The 21,585-nt window shown below is 33.7% G+C and overlaps 1 protein-coding gene across 1 annotated transcript in view; it reads left to right on the forward strand.

Moving 5' to 3' along the window:
• Nucleotides 1–19,925, forward strand: part of LOC112958030 (formin-like) — a 117,239-nt gene extending 97,314 nt beyond the window's left edge. The window contains exons 15-18 of the mRNA XM_026051834.1: nt 4,824–4,875; nt 7,588–7,737; nt 18,526–18,610; nt 19,467–19,925. Coding sequence (XP_025907619.1) covers nt 4,824–4,875; nt 7,588–7,737; nt 18,526–18,610; nt 19,467–19,511 — 332 coding nt within the window. The 3' untranslated portion in view covers nt 19,512–19,925. The remainder of the gene's footprint in view (nt 1–4,823; nt 4,876–7,587; nt 7,738–18,525; nt 18,611–19,466) is intronic.
• The last annotated feature ends 1,660 nt before the right edge of the window (nt 19,926–21,585 follow it).

The raw sequence follows: 21,585 nt of genomic DNA on the forward strand, positions 1-21,585 counted from the left end.
TATAATGCTGTAGTGTCTAGGAGTGCAGAATTTTGTACAGGTAAAAATAAAGGCAGCTGTACTGGTTTCCATCATCTCTCTAATCTGTACACCAACGTAAAGGCCATCTTTGAGCTTTTGCCTTAACAGCAGTTGGTTGGAAGGTGTTGGTCTAACTGGTAGTTCATATTTCTCCACCCTAACAGCTAGTTTGCTAAGAATTCTCATAAATGTCAAGATGCTCTGTGCTCCAGAATGTTTATAAAGCAGAGTTTTAAATCAGATCTTTCAGCGTTGAAGTGATGAGATTCTGAAAAACATAACAGCTGTAATGGACACAACTAGATCATTAGACTTGTATGAACCATCCTTCCTAAATGCTTTCATATGTTTAATGTCAGGAAGAAATTACACTGATAAGTATTTTTATTTGAGAGTTAGATGAATGTCAGATTTTTGTACAGCTACATGACCCCATTTTTCTTTCCCTGTTGTCTTAGAGCACAGTACATCATCATTCTGCTTGCCCATCTTGATTTTAGGCCTTCTCCTACTTTCAGTCTCTTCCAAGACTCAATCTTTCAATCTCTTCTGGTTTTTTTTCCTCAGTTAATTCTTTGGGGAACCATTTCATGGTAGCCTGCTGCTTGAAGAGATTGGGAACTGCTCTGTTTACATAAGACCATTATAAAGATAGGTATTTTGTGGTATTTTCTCAGAATAGTGTTTTACATCATTTTTCATCCTCTGCTAGGACTTACATTTACATACATCTTCTGCTACTTTACATTTTGTAAAGTAAAAATGTCTTTTAGCATTTCACTCTAGTGCCTTTACACTCTTAAAGTTATTTCAACATAATGGCTTTTCACAGAATCACAGAATGGTTAAGGTTAGAAGGGACCTCTAGAGATCATCTAGTCCAAGCCCCCTGCTCTAGCAGGCACACATAGAGCATGTGGCACAGGGTGGCATCCAGGTGGGTTTGGAAGACCTCCAGGTTTTCTAATTCCTGATCTAGATTCAGGCACTGGACTGTGTAGTATTTCCCAGAGATTAGACTTCAGGGTAGATATGTCTGTAACTTTTGCTATTATAAAAGACTATTCTTACAGCAGATTGGGACTTCATATTTGGTGGATACTTGCTTTCTTTTCAAAAATGTTGTCTTTAAATAGACATAGAAATTCTCAACCAATCCTGGCTTCCATTTCTGTAATCAAAAATATATATTAGTTAAGATTGTCTTCATGTCCTAGGGTTGGATCTGAGACTGTGTTCAGGAAATGGATTTAAACAAATCCATATAGTAGAGCATATTAAGAAACTGCATTTGGACATGAAACTAGGCAGTAATTTTGCATTTGACAATTCCATGTCATTTTCAATGGCTGTCAAGCCTAACGATTCAGAAACCGGAGGATATCTCCTTACAAAGTATAGCCTATGGGAAGTCATTTTAAAATATCTCTACGTAATCTGTATTTATGTAGTGTCTATTCTGTTCATCTACATCTACATTACAGAATAATTTTGGAGATTGAAGCAGGAGAGGCTGGCGCCTGTATCTTTAATGGATGCAGTTTAGGAATTTTATGTTAGGTTAGATTTACTCTAGTCTTATCTTGTGAAGTGAATGTCTCCACCTCGTCTGATTAAAAGCTGTTTGAAGAATCAAGATCTGTTTTGGCCCTTTTGTCCCTCTTAAGAGTTTGCGAGGACTTGGCGTAGAGCTTCCCATTTAGTTTCTTCTTAACAGAAATTACTTTGCAAGCACCAAAATTTTCTTGCAAGACAAACTATTATAAAGCTCAGTAAATGGAGATAGTGAGGGAATTCACCTCAAAACCATCCTGCTACTACAACAAATCCAACAGCTATTGTCACTATTCACTTCAGTACTCTTTTTTTTCAATGCGAGAAACAGACAATGAAAGGATCAGGAGGCTATTGCAAAACAAAATGAGATTGCTCTTCATGCTATGTATCATTAGAAATCATTACCAGAGCAATTTATAGAAGCTAAAAGACTTACAAAGGTTTAAGCAGAGTCGGAACCAATTCATGGAAAAGTATCCGTTGAGAATTATGTAGAAATGGCATCTGGTGCCATTAAGAGTTAGGAAGTCTCTGAACTGCAAAGCTATGGAGATAGAGACAACACTGGAGGAGAGGATGATATGCTTGCCTTGCTCAAGAAGAATCTGCTTTAGACTCTGCAATAAGCAGGCTATTTGGCTGGGTGGATCTTCCTGCAGATCTGACACGTCTATTAATATGTTCATAAGGAAAGTGAAGATACTGCAATCAAGTGTGCTGTCTAAGGAGAAAAGAATTTCATGATCCCACCTTAACCAAAACAAAAAAAAAAAACCAAAAAAAAAAAAAAAGAGAGAGAGAGAGACCATATAGGGTGTTGCCAGAGAAATAAAAAGAAAGATATTATTTCATTTATACAACTTATTTTAATTGCCCTCAGTAATTTCCTCAATTAAGGTGAGGCTTGATACGTTGACTATTGGGCTTCATTGAGAAATCTATTGAGGAAATTTTTTTTTTCTATTTATTCTAAGTGACAGAATTAGTTGAAAGTTGAGAAAATGCTACTCTTTCCCATCATTTCTAGTAAATAAGTCTTTTAAAGTCACAGAACATTTGAGGAAGTAATATAAATTTATAACGGAAAAATATTATGGCGTAAAAAGTGTTTTGTGGAAATCTTTACTGGTAGTATAGATAATATCAGTAAATGCAGGGTGTAAAGCAGGATATTACAAGTATGTGAAATGTTATAAATACTCAGGAGAAGATTGCTTAGAAATTATATGGCAAATTAGTAAACTGCTCTGGTTTCTTGTTACAAGTGTTACGTAGTATTTTTCAATCCTTTTAGCTGTAATTTGTTGCATGGAATTGTTCTTTTGTTCTCCTAGCAAATATCAACATCTTAATTTCACAGAAATGCTTTTAAGTAGTTATTGGGTAAAGATGTTTATAGTTAAAAATATGGAGAACCCAGGTTGCCATTTATTTTCTTGCTTCTTCCTTTATGTTTCCATGACACATACAGACACTATTCTATTAATGTAAACCTTGTATGTCCCTTCCTAATGGTCATACATTTTTCCATTTTCTAAAACAAAATAAAATTTCTTTCCTCTGCTTTCCTTTATTCTTTTCTTACAAGATTAAAAACCACTAAGACAAGTCTTATCACATAGCTATAGAGCTGTATAGCAAGTAATATTGTCTATATTACTTGCTATGTTCCTGCTTAGGTGCAGTTTTATCAAGGACTTCTATTTTTGTCATAAGAGTTTTTGATCTCCTTAAAAGCTAGAAAGTGATATCAGTGTAATCATAAACTGTAAATTTTTATAACTAGTTCAACTTTTGACTGTCTTTGATTTTCCGTATTCATTTAATTCTTTATCATAATGAGCTATCAGAATTCTGAATGGCATTTTATACTTCTAATGATATAAATATGTAAGAGCTGAGGAAATCATTACCATAGTTTGAATTAAGTGTAACAGATTAACTTTAGCTAGCTCAATTTCTCAGGAGCCTGAAACAAAAACAATAAATCAAAGCTGCCCCACTTCAATTGTAGCTGTCTTGCCACCAAGATTTGCTGTTGAGAATTTGGTGGTGTAGAATTCATTGTTTTCCTTGCCCAGGGCTCACAACATTGCTCTTTGCTTTTCCATACTGAAATAATCAGAGTAAGTGCCTTCAGTGCATTTGACCAGTATGAGTTGAAAGTAATTCTTGTTTTGTTAGCATACAGTGATGCTCTGAAATACATCCGTTTTTAAGTGATTTTAACTAGTACAAACCTCTGTGTGCGTATCGATTTCTCAGTGGTCTTGTCTGTGAACTCAAGTTTATAACTGTAGTTCAACCAGTGTAAGCACTTCTGTAGACTGAGCAACATAAAGATACAATTCCTTAAGTTCCTTACCTCTGTATCATCGCAGAATCTGAGTTCTGACTATATTAATATTTGCACTGACAATGTTGTTGCACTGTGGGAAGGGAATAACTTTTCTGAATTAGTACCTTCTTTACATATGTGGTATTCTGCAGTTTTTTTAATTGAGTTTTTATTTGGAATTAAAAAGAACTGGCCAACATTTTGAAAAGTAACTCATGCTTTTGAAAGCAATAGTGCTTGAGTATCCAGCTCGGGAAACATTTTCACAAGTGCAGAATACCCATCCTTTGAAAAACATATCCTTTTAAATAGTTCTTATGAGCATTTAAATAACAGAGGTACTCAGATTCACTAACCATTTTTCAAACACTTGGCTGCATTTCCAAAAAAAAATCATGTATGTACCGTACACTTGAAACTTGGTACATGTGTTTTCACTTTCCAGCTTCCTGATCAAAATGTGATAGCTATATAGAACAGTTGGTGTTAACTATGTTTGATACCTGTTTAGCAATTCCAATTATTTGCATTGAAAAACAGGTTTAAATTTGTAAGTTTTGATCTGCAACAATAAAGAAACACACACCAGTTAGTGTTCTCTTTCTAAACTGAAAGTTGAAATTTCATTATTTTCATTCTGAGTAATGTCTACTACTGCATATTGTAGTAAGAGGTTTGAAATGCCTTCAAACTGAAACGCTTCATTAGTACTTTTAGGTACTTTTAAGTACTTTATTCTTTTAGGTACTATATACAAGAATTAATAATTGAAAACAATTAAATGTTTGTCACATCAGTTATTTGGTACATAACCCATCAAATTTTGAATGCAATAAATATGTAATCTGCATGATCTCTAAAACACTAAGGCAGTAATTTATATCTTGGGATTGCTTTTCATTGGCAGCTAAAGAGGAACATAAAAAAGAAGAGAGCAGTTTGGAAAATGCACAAAAATGGTAAGTTTTTTGGTAGTGTTTTCTAACAGTTTATTTTAGTCAAAGATGTTATTGATGTTAGGAATTATATTAAACAGGAAAAGGCATCTCTACTTCAAAGAAGAAATATCACACTTTCTGAACAAATCTCATGTAGTCTTCCAGGAAAAGGTTCAGTGGAGAATTTAAGCTGATTTTTGATGTTTTTCACTGTCAGCATCAAATTGAGTATACTAGTCTTAAAGAATATTGCAATAATTCATTAAGTGCTTAGTATAGTATAATTATATTCCACTTTCATTGCACCTTTTTGCTGTTTAGGCTATTGAATGTACACTAAGAAAACAGTTAAATGATAGTCTTTAGTGGTCTGAATCTATTTTGCTCGTGCCAGAAACAGCATGCCAGGGGAAGAAGTGAGATAAACTGATGGCTTCAAGACAGATTAAGTGACAAAAATTACTATTACTAATAAATATTGTTAACTAAGTTACATTTTTGTGAGGTTAAAGTCTCAGGTGGACTGTTTCTAAATGGTGCCTTAATTGGCTGAACTACTGCCTACCAGGTGAACTGAGGTTTTTTCTCTTAATTTCATGTATCCAGATCAGCTGGCTGGTTTTCAGATAATTTGCAGTTGACTTAAGGAATTATTTATCTGATACAGACTTTGTGGTTTTGATTGCTACCTTAAATGTTCAGTGTTTTAAATTACTCTTATAAAGATGTGCTGCTTTTGCAAATCGTTCAGAGACAGCTGTCCCAGCGATGCTGAAATTTGGGATGAATGGCTAAGTAAGGAAGAAGAGTATATTTTACCAGGGCTGCAGCTTTATGAAGCAAACCTGAGAAGAGAGTTTCCTCATCCCAGTATTCCTGGATGAGCTATCCTAGTCAAGCTGAGGGAAGAAAGGCTGAGGAATATTTAGCTCAAATGAATGTAATGGGACTTAGATCACTGTACCTCAGCCCAGTAATCATAAACTGTTTTAACTGCACAATGGTGTTGCAGTTTGCAGACATTGTCTTATTCTAAAGATTTGAAATCCCAGAATTGCTTACATAGTATTTAAAGCCATGTTAGCTTTTTATTATGTATTTTCTTCTTGTGGTGTCTCTACAGGAAAGAGCCAAAACACTTCAAGTGGGAATGTTATGGGCTTATTCCTATTTAGTTTTGTAGTAATTACATCTTCATGAATGTATTCCCTTACTATGAATCACCAATTAACTTGGAATATAGTTACATGCTCCCAACATGCTTCCTTGATTATATTTTTAAAATTAAAATGTCTCTCATAAATAATATGCAATAAAAGATTAACATTTATGAAAATGTCAATAACTTTATTAACTGCTTACTTTAAATGATTTTAAATGTCAAAAAATAGGTGATATTCTCCAGGATGTCCTAGAAGCTCTATCCAATTTTAAAGTATCACAAAGAAATGAACCATACTATCTGGTCCAGCTAAATTCTGAGTTGCTTTACTTTGTGCATATATATGCTTTTATCTTGCCAAGTTAAATCCTGTGGATTTGGTTGGTGACTTTGTGTTCTTCAAGCCTAACAAAAACTTTGAATCTTAGTTAAAAACAAAATCCTTCTCCTTAACCTGAGCATTTCCATATGAAAACATAAAATGTGTACTATGCAAATGCATATACCAGGCTAGAAAAAAAATACTTAAGCTGAATCTCTTGCTCAGGGAACATCTGTTGCATAATTTGGAGACTTCATTGCAGTTCTTTAAAACACCTCTTATTTTCAAGATTTATGCTTCTTGTGTTCTGATTTACAAAATCAATGCATCTGCTTACAGAGAAAAGTGATTCAGCATTTACAAACAATAAACATTTTGTTTTTTAGATTTTTTAGTTTTCACATACCTACGGCCATACGAAACATTTCAGTTTATCACTACAGAACAATATCATAAAGGTTAAAAGTGCACAATCAGGAAAAAAGGCTATGAAAAGTATTATCTATAATAAAAGGCTATTTTTTAAATATTCAACTGTATAACTATTCTGTAGCTACAGATACAGTACAAAATAAAAGCTTTATAAATTAAATTATATATTATTTATAATTATAAGTTATAAATAGCAAGGTATTTTCATGAGATTAATTGAATTGTTATCTCCTTGACACACCTGAGACGGTGACTTATTTTCAGAAAAAACTTCTCAAACTGTATCTGTGGTTTTGTGGGTTTTTTGGTTTGATTTGGTTTGGTGGTTTGTTTGCTGCTACACAGAATTCTTTCTAACTGCTCAAGACTTGTCTTTAACCAAGTCTGATAATTTTTTCCTCACTTAACATGTGACTCTTTCGGAGTCTTTCAGTAACGGTAAGTGATAAAATAAGTTCTTACAGGATGTTGTAGGATAAAATTAAAGAAAGTGATATAATAGTTGCTTGAAATGGAGTAAATTGAGTTTTTCTCATTAAAATTGAATGCCCATGATTTGCCCGTGTGGCATATGGCTGTGATGTCCCACATCCGTAACCAACAGTTCTCCTCCTGGGAATGAGCTAGGTGTTGGTAGGTTAGTTACATTTGGCGAGAATTGCTGCTATGATTTTCAGTGTTAAGGGGAAGTTACGGTAGTTACCAGTCTTGACTACTGAGTTAGAAACCAGCCCACAGGGAGACTATTTCCCCAGTGGGCTTATGTGTTGACAGTTTTTTTTCTTTTTCCTTTTTTTTTTTTTCTTCCCTCTCATAGCTTTGAAGAAACAGTAGGCTACTTTGGGATAAAGCCAAAGCCTGGTGAGAAGGAGATCACACCAAACTATGTTTTCACGGTGTGGTACGAGTTCTGCAGTGACTTCAAGACCATTTGGAAACGAGAGAGCAAAAGCATTTCCAAGGAAAGGTAAGGTTCTAATAAAGTCATTAATACCATTTTAGATGTCTGGGAAACTGTTCCTTCTCAAACCCAACAAATTATACTCCTATATTTCACAGGCATCATTGTTTTCTTTCAGATCTAATGGACATCAAGGAAAGATTATTCCCTCAGGGTGCGTAGGAAAATTCACCAAAGGCATGCTGTCCCCACAAAAAGATAAACACATATAATCTGATAAATTACACTTTTGTAACCCCTTCCAATTACTAGCTAGTAAAATGAAAGGGGAGCTGTGCTAATTTGTAACAGATTGCTTCTCTGTGCATTTTCATGTTGAACTAGCCTAAATGAGGCGATATTGCTGTCGCAGACAGTACAGACAAATAAAAGTGAATGCTTTTCCAGTTAATATACTGCACTTGCATCAAAGGGAAGCCCCCAAGATTCAGGCCACACTTAGCACAGTGTCGAAGCCCCACATTGAATTTACAGCACTGCTTCTGACTTTTGATATCCTGCTGAGGACATCAAACTACATGCCGCTAGATCTCACCACACTCCCCTGATTTTATTAGTTTGAGTAAAAAAATAGAATATAAAACCTTTAATTATTTGCTTGATTTTTTTTTTAAAGGAATCTTTTACAAAGAGAAAACAATTCCATTACAAGCTTGCTTACTGCATCTCACTGTTTGGAAAGGCAAAATGGGTGGTAATGTAGTCACGTTGGAAAAAAAAAAAATGAATTAATCACTTTCAGCGTGAAATATAAATCCAAGTGCATATTCCAAATCGACATAGTTTTAACAAAATACTTGAAATGTATCGGCAAAAGTAGAAAACTCATTCAGATTTGCATTGTTCCTTTTGGTCTCAATAGAAATTTTAGATTGGTATAAAAGCACATTTCTAGAGCACAAGATATGTGAAGAAAAGTTTTGAAATTGTTAAAGAGAATTTTGAAGTTGCAAACCTTATGAATATTGTTCTACAGATGCCACTGCTTTCAAACTGTTAAAAGTCATAAATTTTTGTGTTGTGTATATGATGATTAATTTGATTTTAGAATAACAACAACTGTGAACATTTATGGAGAATCTTTTATTTTCTTTCTGCCTTGTTAAAGATGTTATGGATTAAGAACTGTAAGGTAAAACAGTTATTGAGTACATTAGTATAATCATGCTCAAGGATCAGCTTGGGCAAATATTTTTTGCTGATTCATAATTTACTATTTTCATTCCATACAGTTATGAAGACTAGAAATTAATGTTCAAGAGAAAACCTAGACCATGCATCCATTCCTTTTCAGTTTATGTATTTCCTGCCTTCCCAATGGCATACAATGATCCCTTCAAAGAAATTGATTATAACTGATACATAGAGGCTTTAACACTGCCTTGAGATTTGCATCACAAAACTTTGAGAAGTTTGTTAATATATTCAGGAAATCTTTTGTGCAAGTAAACTGCTGTTTTCTATGTTTTGCTGCACAGAAGATGAGGTGAGAATTTCTCATGGTTTAATAAACAAAAACCTAGAATATAAAAATAGAATTATAGTGCAAATACTTGATCAGTTAATATATTTAATCCCATTGATAAATTTAAAGCAATACCAATAGAATGCAGAACATCAGTTCCTTTGTTTCTTCAAGGTGCTGACTTTTTCTGGGTTATATAGACTGTTCTTCAGAGTTCACTTGAAATTATTTTCACAGTTTCATTAATCTTGAAAGGACAATTCATTGTCCTTTACATTTGAAATCAGGGTGATCCATCAAGACAATGAGCTGCTGAAATGAGGAACCTTGTGTAATAACTAAATTAGAGTGACAGAAGAACTGTTTTCATCATCCTAAAATGTTTTAAAATATGCTGCTGAAAAGAGCTTCATGAAATAATTAAATTGAAATGATGGAAAAACTATTTTCATCATCTGAAAATGTATTATAAAGTCATGACCCTTTAAGGGGTTTGTTTTACAAAGTGTGAGACCAGCAATTGACTAACTGCTGTCCAAGGAAGTTTAAAAGCTAAGAGTGATCGTGGTCATTGGTAACAAAAAACCTTAGTATGACAGGAATGGACAGCTGTCTTCCAAAGTCAAGTAGCGCTAATTAATTGGATGCACTATTTGTTTTGCATTTTTAGAGATTGTTGTTAAAAAAAAAAAAAAAAACAACCATTTGTTTTGTTTTGAAGGAAATTTTAAAGATGAAGAATTGGCAGTGGGTCAGTATTTTCAAACTTGGCGTACAAATTGGCCTACCCTTCAAAGCTCAGGAGGAGCTGCAGGAACTTAGCCCCAAATGTTTCTGAGCTAGACAGGTCATGTACATACCTAAATTATAAGTTAAATCCAATAATATTCGATTACGTTTTCTCTCATCAGAAGTGGTTCAGAAAGTTCAATACATAATTATGATACACAGAATTACCATTGATGTGTCCACCCAAATGTATGATAAAAAATATATTAGCTTAAAATCAGCAGTGGCAAGAATAGCCAAAAAAAGATCTAAGATTTTGAATTTAAAATGTTATATAAAAACTAGCTACTTTGGGTTGTATAACAAACAACTTAAAAATCTGGATTTCAGGAAGGGCGAGACCAGTACCACTTTTAAATAAATGACAACCTCAGCTGCAAAAGCTTGTTTTGTCTAAAAACTACTTGGCTTCTAAATGTAACAGAACTGTAGAAATCTAATTAGATTTCTATGAGACTTTTTCTTAAAGGAAACACTTTAATTGGGCTGCCCTACACTTAACCTACCATGAAAATAAATTAGCTGCCTTCAAAATATAGTAGAATCATTGTCTCTTTCCTGGACAAAATTTGCACATCATTTAGGAATGCAAGACAGAGTTACAGGCAGATAGCAAACAGTTACAGGCAGATAGCAAACCTAGATGGATGTAATAAAGAGATAATATAGAGATAAAATGAAGACCATTTTCAAAACCATATTCCTGGTAGAAATATGATGCTAGCTTTACTTGAGATGCAATACTTCCTTCTATATCAGAATGTAACTACAATACCATAAAATTTGCTTTGAAGATTGCCGCTTCATTACTCCCAAATTGTTCCATTGAAATGCACCATAATACTCGCCACATGTTGGAGGCATATGAGATTTTGTCCTACCTTTCAGTTTTTGGTTTTGGCACCTTTTTAATTTGTGCATCTCTGTGTGCAGATGCATCAAGCGTCTTTTTGTTTGATTTATTTTTTCTTCCTTCTGTTTATAAAATTCTGAAATGCTAACCAAATCATAGGCTAAAACAAGGATATTTTGTTTTTCTGTTAACAAGACTTGTATCCCATGGTATATTGCATATAATTCCACTCATTTCTTTTTTGGGGATTAATACATTTTTGAGTGGGTATGCCTGTGATTTCAGAATTTGTTTAATTGTTAGCAAGAATTTGTATGTATTAAATATATCTGAAGTTATCTAGATGTCTGCCAGAGCAAATTTTAAAAATCTGTTAAGTATAGTTTTAAAGGTTGTGCTATCAAAGTCTGAATATAGCAGGGGTGGGGGGCAGGGGATAAATATTGGAAAAATACCAGTAGTTTGCAGTATCTTCATCACAAAAGTTGATTGTGTCACAAAAACAATCTTAACAAAAATTGTTAGTACATGCTAATGGACTTTAATTTTGAAATCCTTGCATATGAAAAGAAGCATTTCTGTTAATTTCTCACCCAACTTATACTACAAAGATAAGATGCTACAGTAGTCATTGCACTGGATTAAGCCTGAGCCAGCACTTTTTGGTTGAACATAGTTGATAATTTTATAGCTGGGAAGCAAAAGTCCGAAGAGAAAAATAGCCTAAGTTTATCCCAATGTTTGGAGAAGTCGTAATCGTTATTTAATCAACTGAATTACACGCCTCATATTCAGCATAGGATAAAGCATGTTCTTTTGTTCTTAAATTCCATATCTAGCAAAGAAACATCCCAATCCTGTTGCGAAAAAGAAAAGAAAAAAAAAACCTTTATACTGACTTCTTTTTACCACAGTGGCAAGAAAAGCTATGAAAAGCAGAAACTCTGATTGTAGCAGTGTACGTAGCTAGTGGTAAAGAGGAAGACATCCTAAAAATAAACAAGACACAGAGAAGTCTCTAGTTATTTTTTAAGAGTATATTGGTGTTGGCTTTAGCTTTGTACTTAATTCTTCCATTTTTGATAATTTACTAAATACAGAATGAGTTGTATTGATTGCTCTCTATTTATGTGAGAGAAGAGTATAAGTTATGGTTAATGCCATAGTAAATATTTTAAAGTTGGCTTTTTTGAATAATATGCAGTTAATCTAATCGGTTTTGCACTCACATGCATAACAAGTGAATGAAAACAGACAGAAACACTTACCAGAGAGGAAATAATGAACTAAGTTTTCATTTTCAATATTACAGCGAGCAAGGAAGAGAAGTAGTCTTGGTTCAGAAGATATATCAGTTTTAGAAGACTGGATTTATTTTATAGTTTTGTAGGCCAATAGTTAATTGATATTTAAAACCTTTTAGACTGAATTTAAGTAAATTGTGATAGAGTGAGATGAGTTCTGCATTTCTACTAGAATTTGGGTGACCAGTATAGCCTGGCCTGTACTAGAAAAGTATCATTGAAGTAGCTGATAAATGAATTAGTGAACAGCTTTATCTGATCATTTAGCAATGTTGGCAGAAAGAAAAAAAGGCAGAATCCTGCATATTTTGAGGTAAAGTTCAAGCTATCAGGCAATCTCTAGAAGCAATAAAAACAATAAGGCACAGGAAAGTTTTTGCTTAAGGAAGAGTTTAAATAAAATGATATTTTTCAACTTGCAGAAGAGACTACTGAAAAGCATCTGTACGGCAGGAATGCAAAAAAGTAGAGCTTAGAGATCTGTGCAAGCCTTGAATGGTGAATCAGATGTAGTCATATGTCTAATACACATCTAATAGGACAATCGAAGAGCATCAATTGAAACTAGCAGCTGGCAGTTATACTATAACAGTGTTGCTTTACAGTAGGTGTACTTAATCTGTTGAATGCTTTGCTGCAAGATGTCATAGATGCAAAAGGCTAGGGGCTTCAAAAAGATGACTACAAATTTTTGGAAGAAAAAAAACATGAAGTGCGGTTTAATATGGAGAGAGTTTCTGGCAGAGGAAATATTCTGAGGTCTATCACTGTTTGCTTTGACTCTTTTTATATGATTCCTAGATATTTACTATTGTCTAGCCTCAGATGTGCTGTAGTGTATTTTTGTATTGTCTGGTTTGGCCTTTTTTCTTTCTATTAGTTGTTCTTAAGTGACAGCTTTCATTAGAGCATAAAAATCTATTAGCAACTTGAGATTTGGAGACAAATTGCACTGACCACATACATTTTACTCTATTTGTACCGATTTAGTCATTTATAACTGCAGTAAAATGTATGTGGTCAGTGTCATGCCAGTTAATATACAGGCATTTCTTCCAAAATTTTGAGATTGGAGTCTAGCCATCTATTATGTTGTACAGGCTTAGTGCTTTCAGAAACTTCAGGATTAGTTTATGGATATAAAAATTTTGCATATAAAAATCATCATGTGACTGAGGGCTATGAGGCATGAAACTTATCAAAGGAATTTGAGCTATGGGGACATTTTGTAGTCTCTCAATGGGAGAAAGTGTTATGGGTCCAAGAGGGGAATGCATCTTGGCTCTAGGTTGAGCAGTTGATGTTGACTTGATCATTTCCACCCACACATGAAGATTTGGATTGCACAATTATTCCTATGCCAGCACAGTTTCATGGGAGAAAGTTAGAACTTTGTGTGAGCCACAGAAAATTCAAGTGCCAAAGATAGGCTCTCCCAAGCTATTTCATATCCACATAATCCACTAGCTATATCAAAGGAGATGTAGAGTCAAAGAAGATATTCCTATATATCAAGAGTTGAGGGAAAAACAGATAGTTTTGTCCCTGTGCGTATGTCTTTGCACATCAGTAGAAGCAGAACATCCGTGAGTGGCTGTTGGCCTGTCTGGAAGGGATTCGGTTTGTCCTGACAGAAAGCTTTGGAGCATGGACTGGCCCAGTTCACATGTTTTTTTGGTCTGACTTGGAGGGGAAGCATGAGTGAAAATTACCATAAATTTATCAGTTTAGGTCCTGGTTTGACAATGTCTTTTCTGCCAGGAGGAAAAGTATGTCCATGAGCTTGTTAAGGAGAATTTTTAAAAGCACAGGCTTATATGCTGGTTTAGTTTGTTTCCTCAGTTGCAATATAAAAACAATTAACTGTATTTTCATTAGTATGATCAGATGTTAGAGGCCTGACTTGTATCAGATTTACAGAGGAAGTCAACATGCTCCCGAGAGAAAGGCAAAAGCATTGCTAATGTACTGTAGTACTTGATGTTACAGTTGATGCCACATCTTCTTTATTCACAAGGAGGATTTGACCTCTTTTGCTCACTGCTGGATGAGAAAAATACTTATTTTGAATACACCGATGTTACAGCTGGTCAGATTTCATGGTTTGCCCAACCTGCATTTCTTAACTTCTTTTTTTTTTTTAACTCATAAGCACACTGATACACATAAAATATTAATCCTTACTGTTTTGGAATGAGAAGTAGACATGTGCTGTGTCATTCACACTGCTCATTAATGCTGCCCAAAACACAGTGTGTGAGATTTCATTGTCTGGTCTACTGCATTTAAAAACGTATGGCAGAGGCCTCCACGGCAATGACCCTGACAGAAGTAAATCTTCAGCTCTTTTCTGTAAAGTCTAGTCGTCGTTGTTTGCTCTGTGTAAAAAAAAAGACATTTTTTCAGTGTTGTAATTGCTCAAGCTTAGAATGTTCTGTCCCTTGAGTTTGTCTCCAAGCTATTTATGGAAGATAGAATTATTGCTTCTATTATTGACACATCCTATGAGCCTAACAAAGATTCACAGTCTTATTATAATTAAGATATGAGCAAAAACTACCTGAACTTTTGTAAATATTTTTCAAACACTGGTGAAAAATAGAAGAATGCTTCAAGTCATTGAATGAACCATACCTTTTCATGACATTCATATTTTCATATCATGTCATGATCAGCTATTCTACTGTCCTTATGTTTTTTTTACTGTCGTCTCTACTGCTCTGTAAATTTCCTTGCCACGTTTTCTTCTCTGTGTTTTATTGCTCATTTCTATCTCCTCTTGCTTTTCTTTTACACCTGTTTCTGTTGGTTTTTCTATTCCCCTTTCTTTCTCCTTGATTTCACATCCATTAGCTTCAACCCCGATTTCTTTTTCCTTAATTCTCTGAAAGTTGACTCAGCTCATGTGACCATTCAGGCTACTGTAGATGCTACATTTATGTAAGAAGAAACAAATATATGTATCAAGTCCTTTCCTTTTCATGTCTCCAAACTCCCCTTAATAGTCATGGCACTGTAAATGAACAATCCATGTGAACTACTCCCTTATTCATTAGCTTCCACAGCAAAAACTCAGAAGAAATGGGTATAGCTATGTTAAACTGTTTTGTTAGCTATTGTACTCAACATATGGCATTTTCTGTATTCTCACAAATTCTTTTCCTTTTCATCTGGTTTCTATAAAGAGACAATATTAAAATGGGCCACCTTCATTAGTGGCTAATATAACTGCAGTTACTCTCAAAGAAGAAATTTAAAAGAATGATACATTTGTTTAATTTACATTTTGACATTCTGCCACCTAGCTTTTGTTTTTCTGCAAATAGACTTTGAACAAATAATTCCTGAAAAAATAATAGCCAACGAGGTTTCTGCTTTTGTAGGAAGTTCAACAATTTAAGTCTATATAAATTCTCATAAGCTACACCTTAAAAATCTTTATAGCACATTTAATAGTTTTTTTTTGAACGTAATTAAAAATAATAGTATGTTGTGTGCTGTATGTACAAGTTGGTTAGTAACACTTTACGAGTCTAAGAGAGCAGTAGAAAATAATAAGGAATATAGTACAGTTATTTCAAATGAGCTTTTTTGTAGCTTTGCTTTTTCTATAACTATATTTATCTCTAGACCTTGCTTCTTATTTTTAGTATTTTATTGAAAAGTTTTTCAGACAAAGCTATAATAGTATTTGATTTACGCAAATGGCAACATCACTTGTATTTGCACAGAACAAATAGAAAAAAGACATTGAACAGAAAAGAGGCTTGCTTAAGTTGCATTAGTTAACTGTTCTTTTATTCGTAAGGTGTGTGACGGGTAATTTTATTTGTTTCCATCACGGACTCTATAAAATGTGTATATTCTTTTTTGAAAGAGGGTAAAAAAATACGGTGTTTGTAAGTTGTTATGGGAAGCTATCATAACTTTTCATGGACAAATTACATTTTCATGTCTGGAGTTTTTGGTGGTTTTTTTTCCCCATGAAAGTGAAATAAGTGGAAGTAGTATAAAGATTAAACTTCTGTTGTCTTTAGCCAAAATCTTTTATGATTTTCAATTTGAATAGTTCTGTATTACTTCATTATTCTCATTTCAAAAATGATACTTCAAATCAGTCAAATCAAAAGCTAGTTCAAGGATCTTCTCAGTTTTTAACAAGGAGCTATTTTTATTTATAAGTACCTTTACAGGATACTTCACTGATGTAATTACTGAGCTAACCACTTTCTTAAAAGAAGAGCCAGCTGACCTTAAAAATCCCAAATAATTGTGTTCATCGTCAGTTATGTATCTGCGCTTCTGAGAATGCCTCCTAATCTTATCGGTCACATGTTAACAAAGTGATTTTTTTCGTCTAGGAGACCAAAGTGCAATATATAATTAGTCTGTCATTTTTATGAGACAAATATCACATGATTTAAGTCATGTTATTTTGTATCCCAAACTATGCATTTTATTTAAAAATTCTAATAGGTTTCCTGGAAATTGTGCAACTGTGGAATAAAATACACAGATCAAAGCTAGTTTTCAATCAGTGAAGTGCATAACGTTCTTTTTAACTGTAAAAGTTTATAATCCCTAGAATACTTCCTTCTAATGAAAATGTGGGCTCTGAATGTTTGAAAACTATTTGAAAAACAGTCTAAACAGGCCAAGAAGAGAGGCCAAGGAGAATATAATTGAAAAGAAATTGTAATCAAAATAGGAAAGAAAACTTGCAGATATGGGTAAAACTAAATATTAAATATTTTTAAAACTGTACAGAATGATTTCATGTTTGTATATTTGTGTACTTATAGCTTGAACCAATGTAGGAGCTAACCAGTGGTAGAAATAAGGTTTCTTAAAAGTAATATTACTGTTTCCTTCTGTTCTTAAGCTGAAGAGTGAGAAATCACAGACACGAATAACTACCCAACAGAGTTTGGACAGAGAATGTTAGGTTCCAGTACTGAACACTGATAAACACAATAATGAATTTATGAAACTGTTTTATAATTTTTAAAAGATGTCCAGATTTTGTTTTGCTGCTGGTGTTGTAGTAAGGAAGGAAGCACACATCAGTAATTACAGCTATAATCCACATTCCTTTTTGCTTTTCTTCCAAAATTCCTCAAAAATTGAGTGTGTCAAAAGTGGTTTAAACTGGACATGGTATTTTAAATAACTTTTGAATAGTCACAGCGCAATTATTTCTACTAGTGGAAAAAAAATTAAATTAGAGAAGAAAGTAGAATTTTTCACTTAAAGAGTGCCAAGAAATGCATTTTTTATAAGAAAAGATTGATTTGGTCTGCATTAGTGAGAACTGGATTGCTGAGTTTTCTTTAGTTGTTTGGTAAAAGAACTTCACTTGCAACATCTTTCCCTCTGCAGTTCATACAGAGAAGTATAAAGTAAATGTCCTTAGCATCAGTGTTTTAAAGACATCGATAGCTAGATAGATCTGAGGAATACCAAGATTTTTCCTTCCTTTCTGTCACTGTATTTGGGACATAGTTTCTCCTGCCCTCTCTTGTGTGTGTATATAAGAAGAAAGCAAAGTCCTTTTCTCTTAAATTCTGTTCTCCTTTTCCTTCTAATTGAACTTCTGATTCAGTTCTCCATGTTAAATCCTAACTCAAAAAAGACTTCTGCCTGCAAGAGTAAGAGGCAAGAGTAGAGGAATCAGATCGATTTTCTTCTTTCCTCTTATTTCACTAGTGCTTTTAGTCTGTAGCTGCCCACAAGATTATTTTAACAATCCCTAGGCAAGAACCTCTTCTAACTTGCCTTTCCTCAAATCCCCACATCACCTAAGTTGGTTGATCAGTTCAATCTAAAGGCATGAGAAAATATTAAAGGAAAAAAAGATATTTCAAGGTTTTCAGAGGATGTGTAATGTATAACCTTATAAATGGCTGATATAATGATTAGAGAAAATACTAATTAGACAAAATGAAAGCTAGTATACTTAAATCAATATTAAATATACTCAAAGCCTATTCTAAATATAGAAAAGATCTAACCAGATAGATTTTGATTTTTAAGAGGGGTATCCTCTTGCTTTCATACTGCAGCTGTTTCCAGTTCATTTCAAAGAAATTCTATCAAACACAGATCCTGCAAGATGAGAGAAATCTTAATGCCTGGTGAAATTCTCAGTGAGCAGTACAGAGAGGCTGTCATTTTGCTTTTGGTTCTCATCATAATTAAAGAAGTGTTAGGACCTACTTTTATAAATTATGAAGTGCTTTTGAATACTAATTAACAGTTTCTTGAGCTAATACACCTGAAAATGGCAATGGAAATGGTTCTTGCAGGTATATGTTTACACCAGAGGTAGAGCAGTTGTACTTTCTTTGAATCTAATGATGTCTTCTGTGTGTATTTCATTTCAGAATAAAGGTGGCTCAGCAGTCAGTAAGCAAGTTAACTGCAGAGAAGAAAGTTGAAACGAAGAAAATCAACCCTACAGCTAGCCTGGTATGATGCATTTCTCAGCATGACGTTCAGAGTGCAATTTGTTACAGTATTCTGGTCATTCAGAATTATGGTGTTTTTCATTCTTGTTGATGTGTGATGTAACATACTTCATCAGTTTGAATGCAGCAGATTAATATTCTTCCCAATGAAAAATGTTTAAACTTTTGCCTACAGTAATTCAAGCAGTAAGCTCTAAACATACGTTAGTTACAAGTAAGCGTGGCTCAGTGCATTTACATAACAGGATATGATAACAGTTGCCTTTTTGGTTTCTTCCCCTCTGCCACTAGTCTCTCATATTTTCTTTCCTGCTATTCAGTGCATTGGAGCTCTTTGTATAAATTTGTCCAATGCCCAAGTCTCTTGTTTTTTTCAAAACCTTAAAATTGTTTGCTCTCTTGAGTAACAGCAAAAGGGAATAAATTCCCCTTTATTTTTTTCCTTGTTCCCCAGGTTTTTTGGTAGGACACAAAAAGAGGGCTTATAATTTGTACTGCCTTCCCTTTGGGTGCAGATGAAAACCTCCTTTTGGCTGCAGGCAAGATATGTAAGTTAGAGCAGCTTCTCAAACTGCAGGAACAAGAGACTAAGGATAGGAAAAGCACATGAAGGAATCAGTTTGCTAAAGCAAACTATTTCTATTTAATAAGCAACAAAACGGTTTTGAGCCTACAAGAGGGTTTTTTTCTTTCTTTTTCTTTTTTTTTTTCTTTTTTTGAATTAAAGAAAAGGCTAGTCTGGTTTGTCCAGTTTCATACTTTGCAGTATTCTAGACCACATGCTTATGGCAACTATAGAGCAGATGGAAAATTAGAGAAAAGAATGATAATAAAACTGTTTTTTTCTTAAACAACAGAAAGAAAGACTGCGTCAGAAGGAAGCCAATGTGACCACCAACTGAAAGAAGACACATGAAACTAATGAGTGTGACTTAATACCTTGCATGATGCTTTACTATTCCCATTCTCAAGGGAGCACCTTATGTTAGATGTTGAATTCTACTTTGTTGATCTGTTCCAAGACAATCCACTAATAATTTTTCAGTTCCTTCAAGGGGGTTTGTACATTCAGTAGAGAGAGTTCCCTTAGAAGTTGTTTACATGCGAAGTCTAGAAGGATAACACTTGCTTAAATTTATTAAAATGTATCTATTTTTAATGGTTATTTGAAGTACTCTATGCATAACACATTAATATGAAAGAGCCAATATTGGAATTTTGAATGCTGAGTTAAGCAGTGACTAAAAACCTGTAAGCTATTTACAGAAACTTTGTGTAGGTTATAGGAAATATGCCATTCAGCTCACAAGAGACTATAACACCATTTTTTTGTTACTTCAGTAGTAACTGGGATAAAATAGAGTGATGCTTAATGATTTTATAGTGTGTAAGTGTTGGATGCATCTTTCTAAAACTGATTGAATATAATAATAGATTTATTCTGTATTTTACTATAAGTATTTTTATAGAAACATCAGTTTATGTGATACATTGAAATGGAAATAATATTTTGCACATGAAAGAAACAGTTTCAGATTCTGTAGATGTATGATTGAATGCATAACTGATTCATTACATTTATGGTTTTGACCTAACATTTCCTACATTCCAAACTCCAAAGGAAAAGTGGTAAAAATATATATTTTTATTTCAGTGTATTGAAACTATCAGCTTCATAAAATAATGTATTTATTAGTCATTTTTCACTGAACTAAAATACATTATTGTATCTCCCTGAAGTCTTATATCAACCATTACATCTCAGACTTTCAGTCCTATTGACAGCTTTTAAACAATATATCTCAGTCTAGAACAAATTTTGCAACCCACTCCTGTCTCCTTGGTTTTGTATGAATTAATTGGCAAAGAAAAAAATATGAGAATCTTGCTGTCATTTTGGAATATTATAAACTTTGTAAGATAATGAAAACACTAGAGGATACACTTGTTGAAGACTTTGCCTACATTTTAAGGATTCAGATGCAAGATTCATTATCTTGAAGCAATAATTTAAGTCACAGAGAAGTGACTGAAGTACAGATACAACAAAGATGTATAAATAAGAACAACAAACTGGAAAAAACATCCTTCTGATTTCTGTTCAGAAGTTAAAAAAAAAAAAAAAAAAATCCCTTATGGTAAGGGTGTCTGCATATTGTGAGCAACAGAGAAGATAGGTGAAGCAAAAAACTACCAAAGTATAACCAGGAGAAAGCATTAATCCTTTGCTTTAGTAGATTGAAATAATATACATGAAAGAGACATAGATTATCCACATAGCAGATCAGGGAATCTGAAGAAACATAGGGTAAAGTCAGCGCTAGAAATGTGTGCTTATTAAAGGAAGCCACAGTTTTTGAGACCCCATTCATAAACATAGCTTGACGATTTCATGTTACAGGTTTCTTAAATAATGACCTATGTTGCTCATGCATAAGTAAAAATGAGGGATTGAATTTGTCATTTACACTTTAGAAATTTTAGATGCTACAGAAACATTTGAGGTTTGTAAGTATAATTCATACAAAAGCAGTCAATAGGAGACCAGCAAAGATAAACTAATGGTTCTTCATCATTAATGAGGACTTCTGGGAGGGAGAAGGGAGGAGCAAATGACAGCAAATGTGTAAAGTATTTCCAATATTATTAGTGATAAAATAAACAACAGGAACAATAATGCATATTCAAGCACAATAATGCATATTCAAGCCAAAGAATAGCAGTGAAGCAAGATAGTTCTGGCGAGTCTTTAAGTAGAGCTTTCACATGGTTTTCTGCCTGCTATGAAAATAGTGTATATTGGTATTGGAGTTGATTAGGAATTTTTCAATGTACTATTCTTACTTGAAAAATGAATCAACAAGACCAGTACTGCTTGTGAGAAAGGATTGGTCTTGGAAATTCTCATTCAAAGTATATTATATAAAAAAGGCTTTAAATATTTGATATATCCTGTTTCAAAATTTCTTAATATAA

Source organism: Nothoprocta perdicaria, unplaced genomic scaffold (genome assembly GCF_003342845.1).
Source record: "Nothoprocta perdicaria isolate Ctin4 unplaced genomic scaffold, notPer1 scaffold_8, whole genome shotgun sequence".
Lineage (NCBI taxonomy): Eukaryota > Metazoa > Chordata > Aves > Tinamiformes > Tinamidae > Nothoprocta > Nothoprocta perdicaria.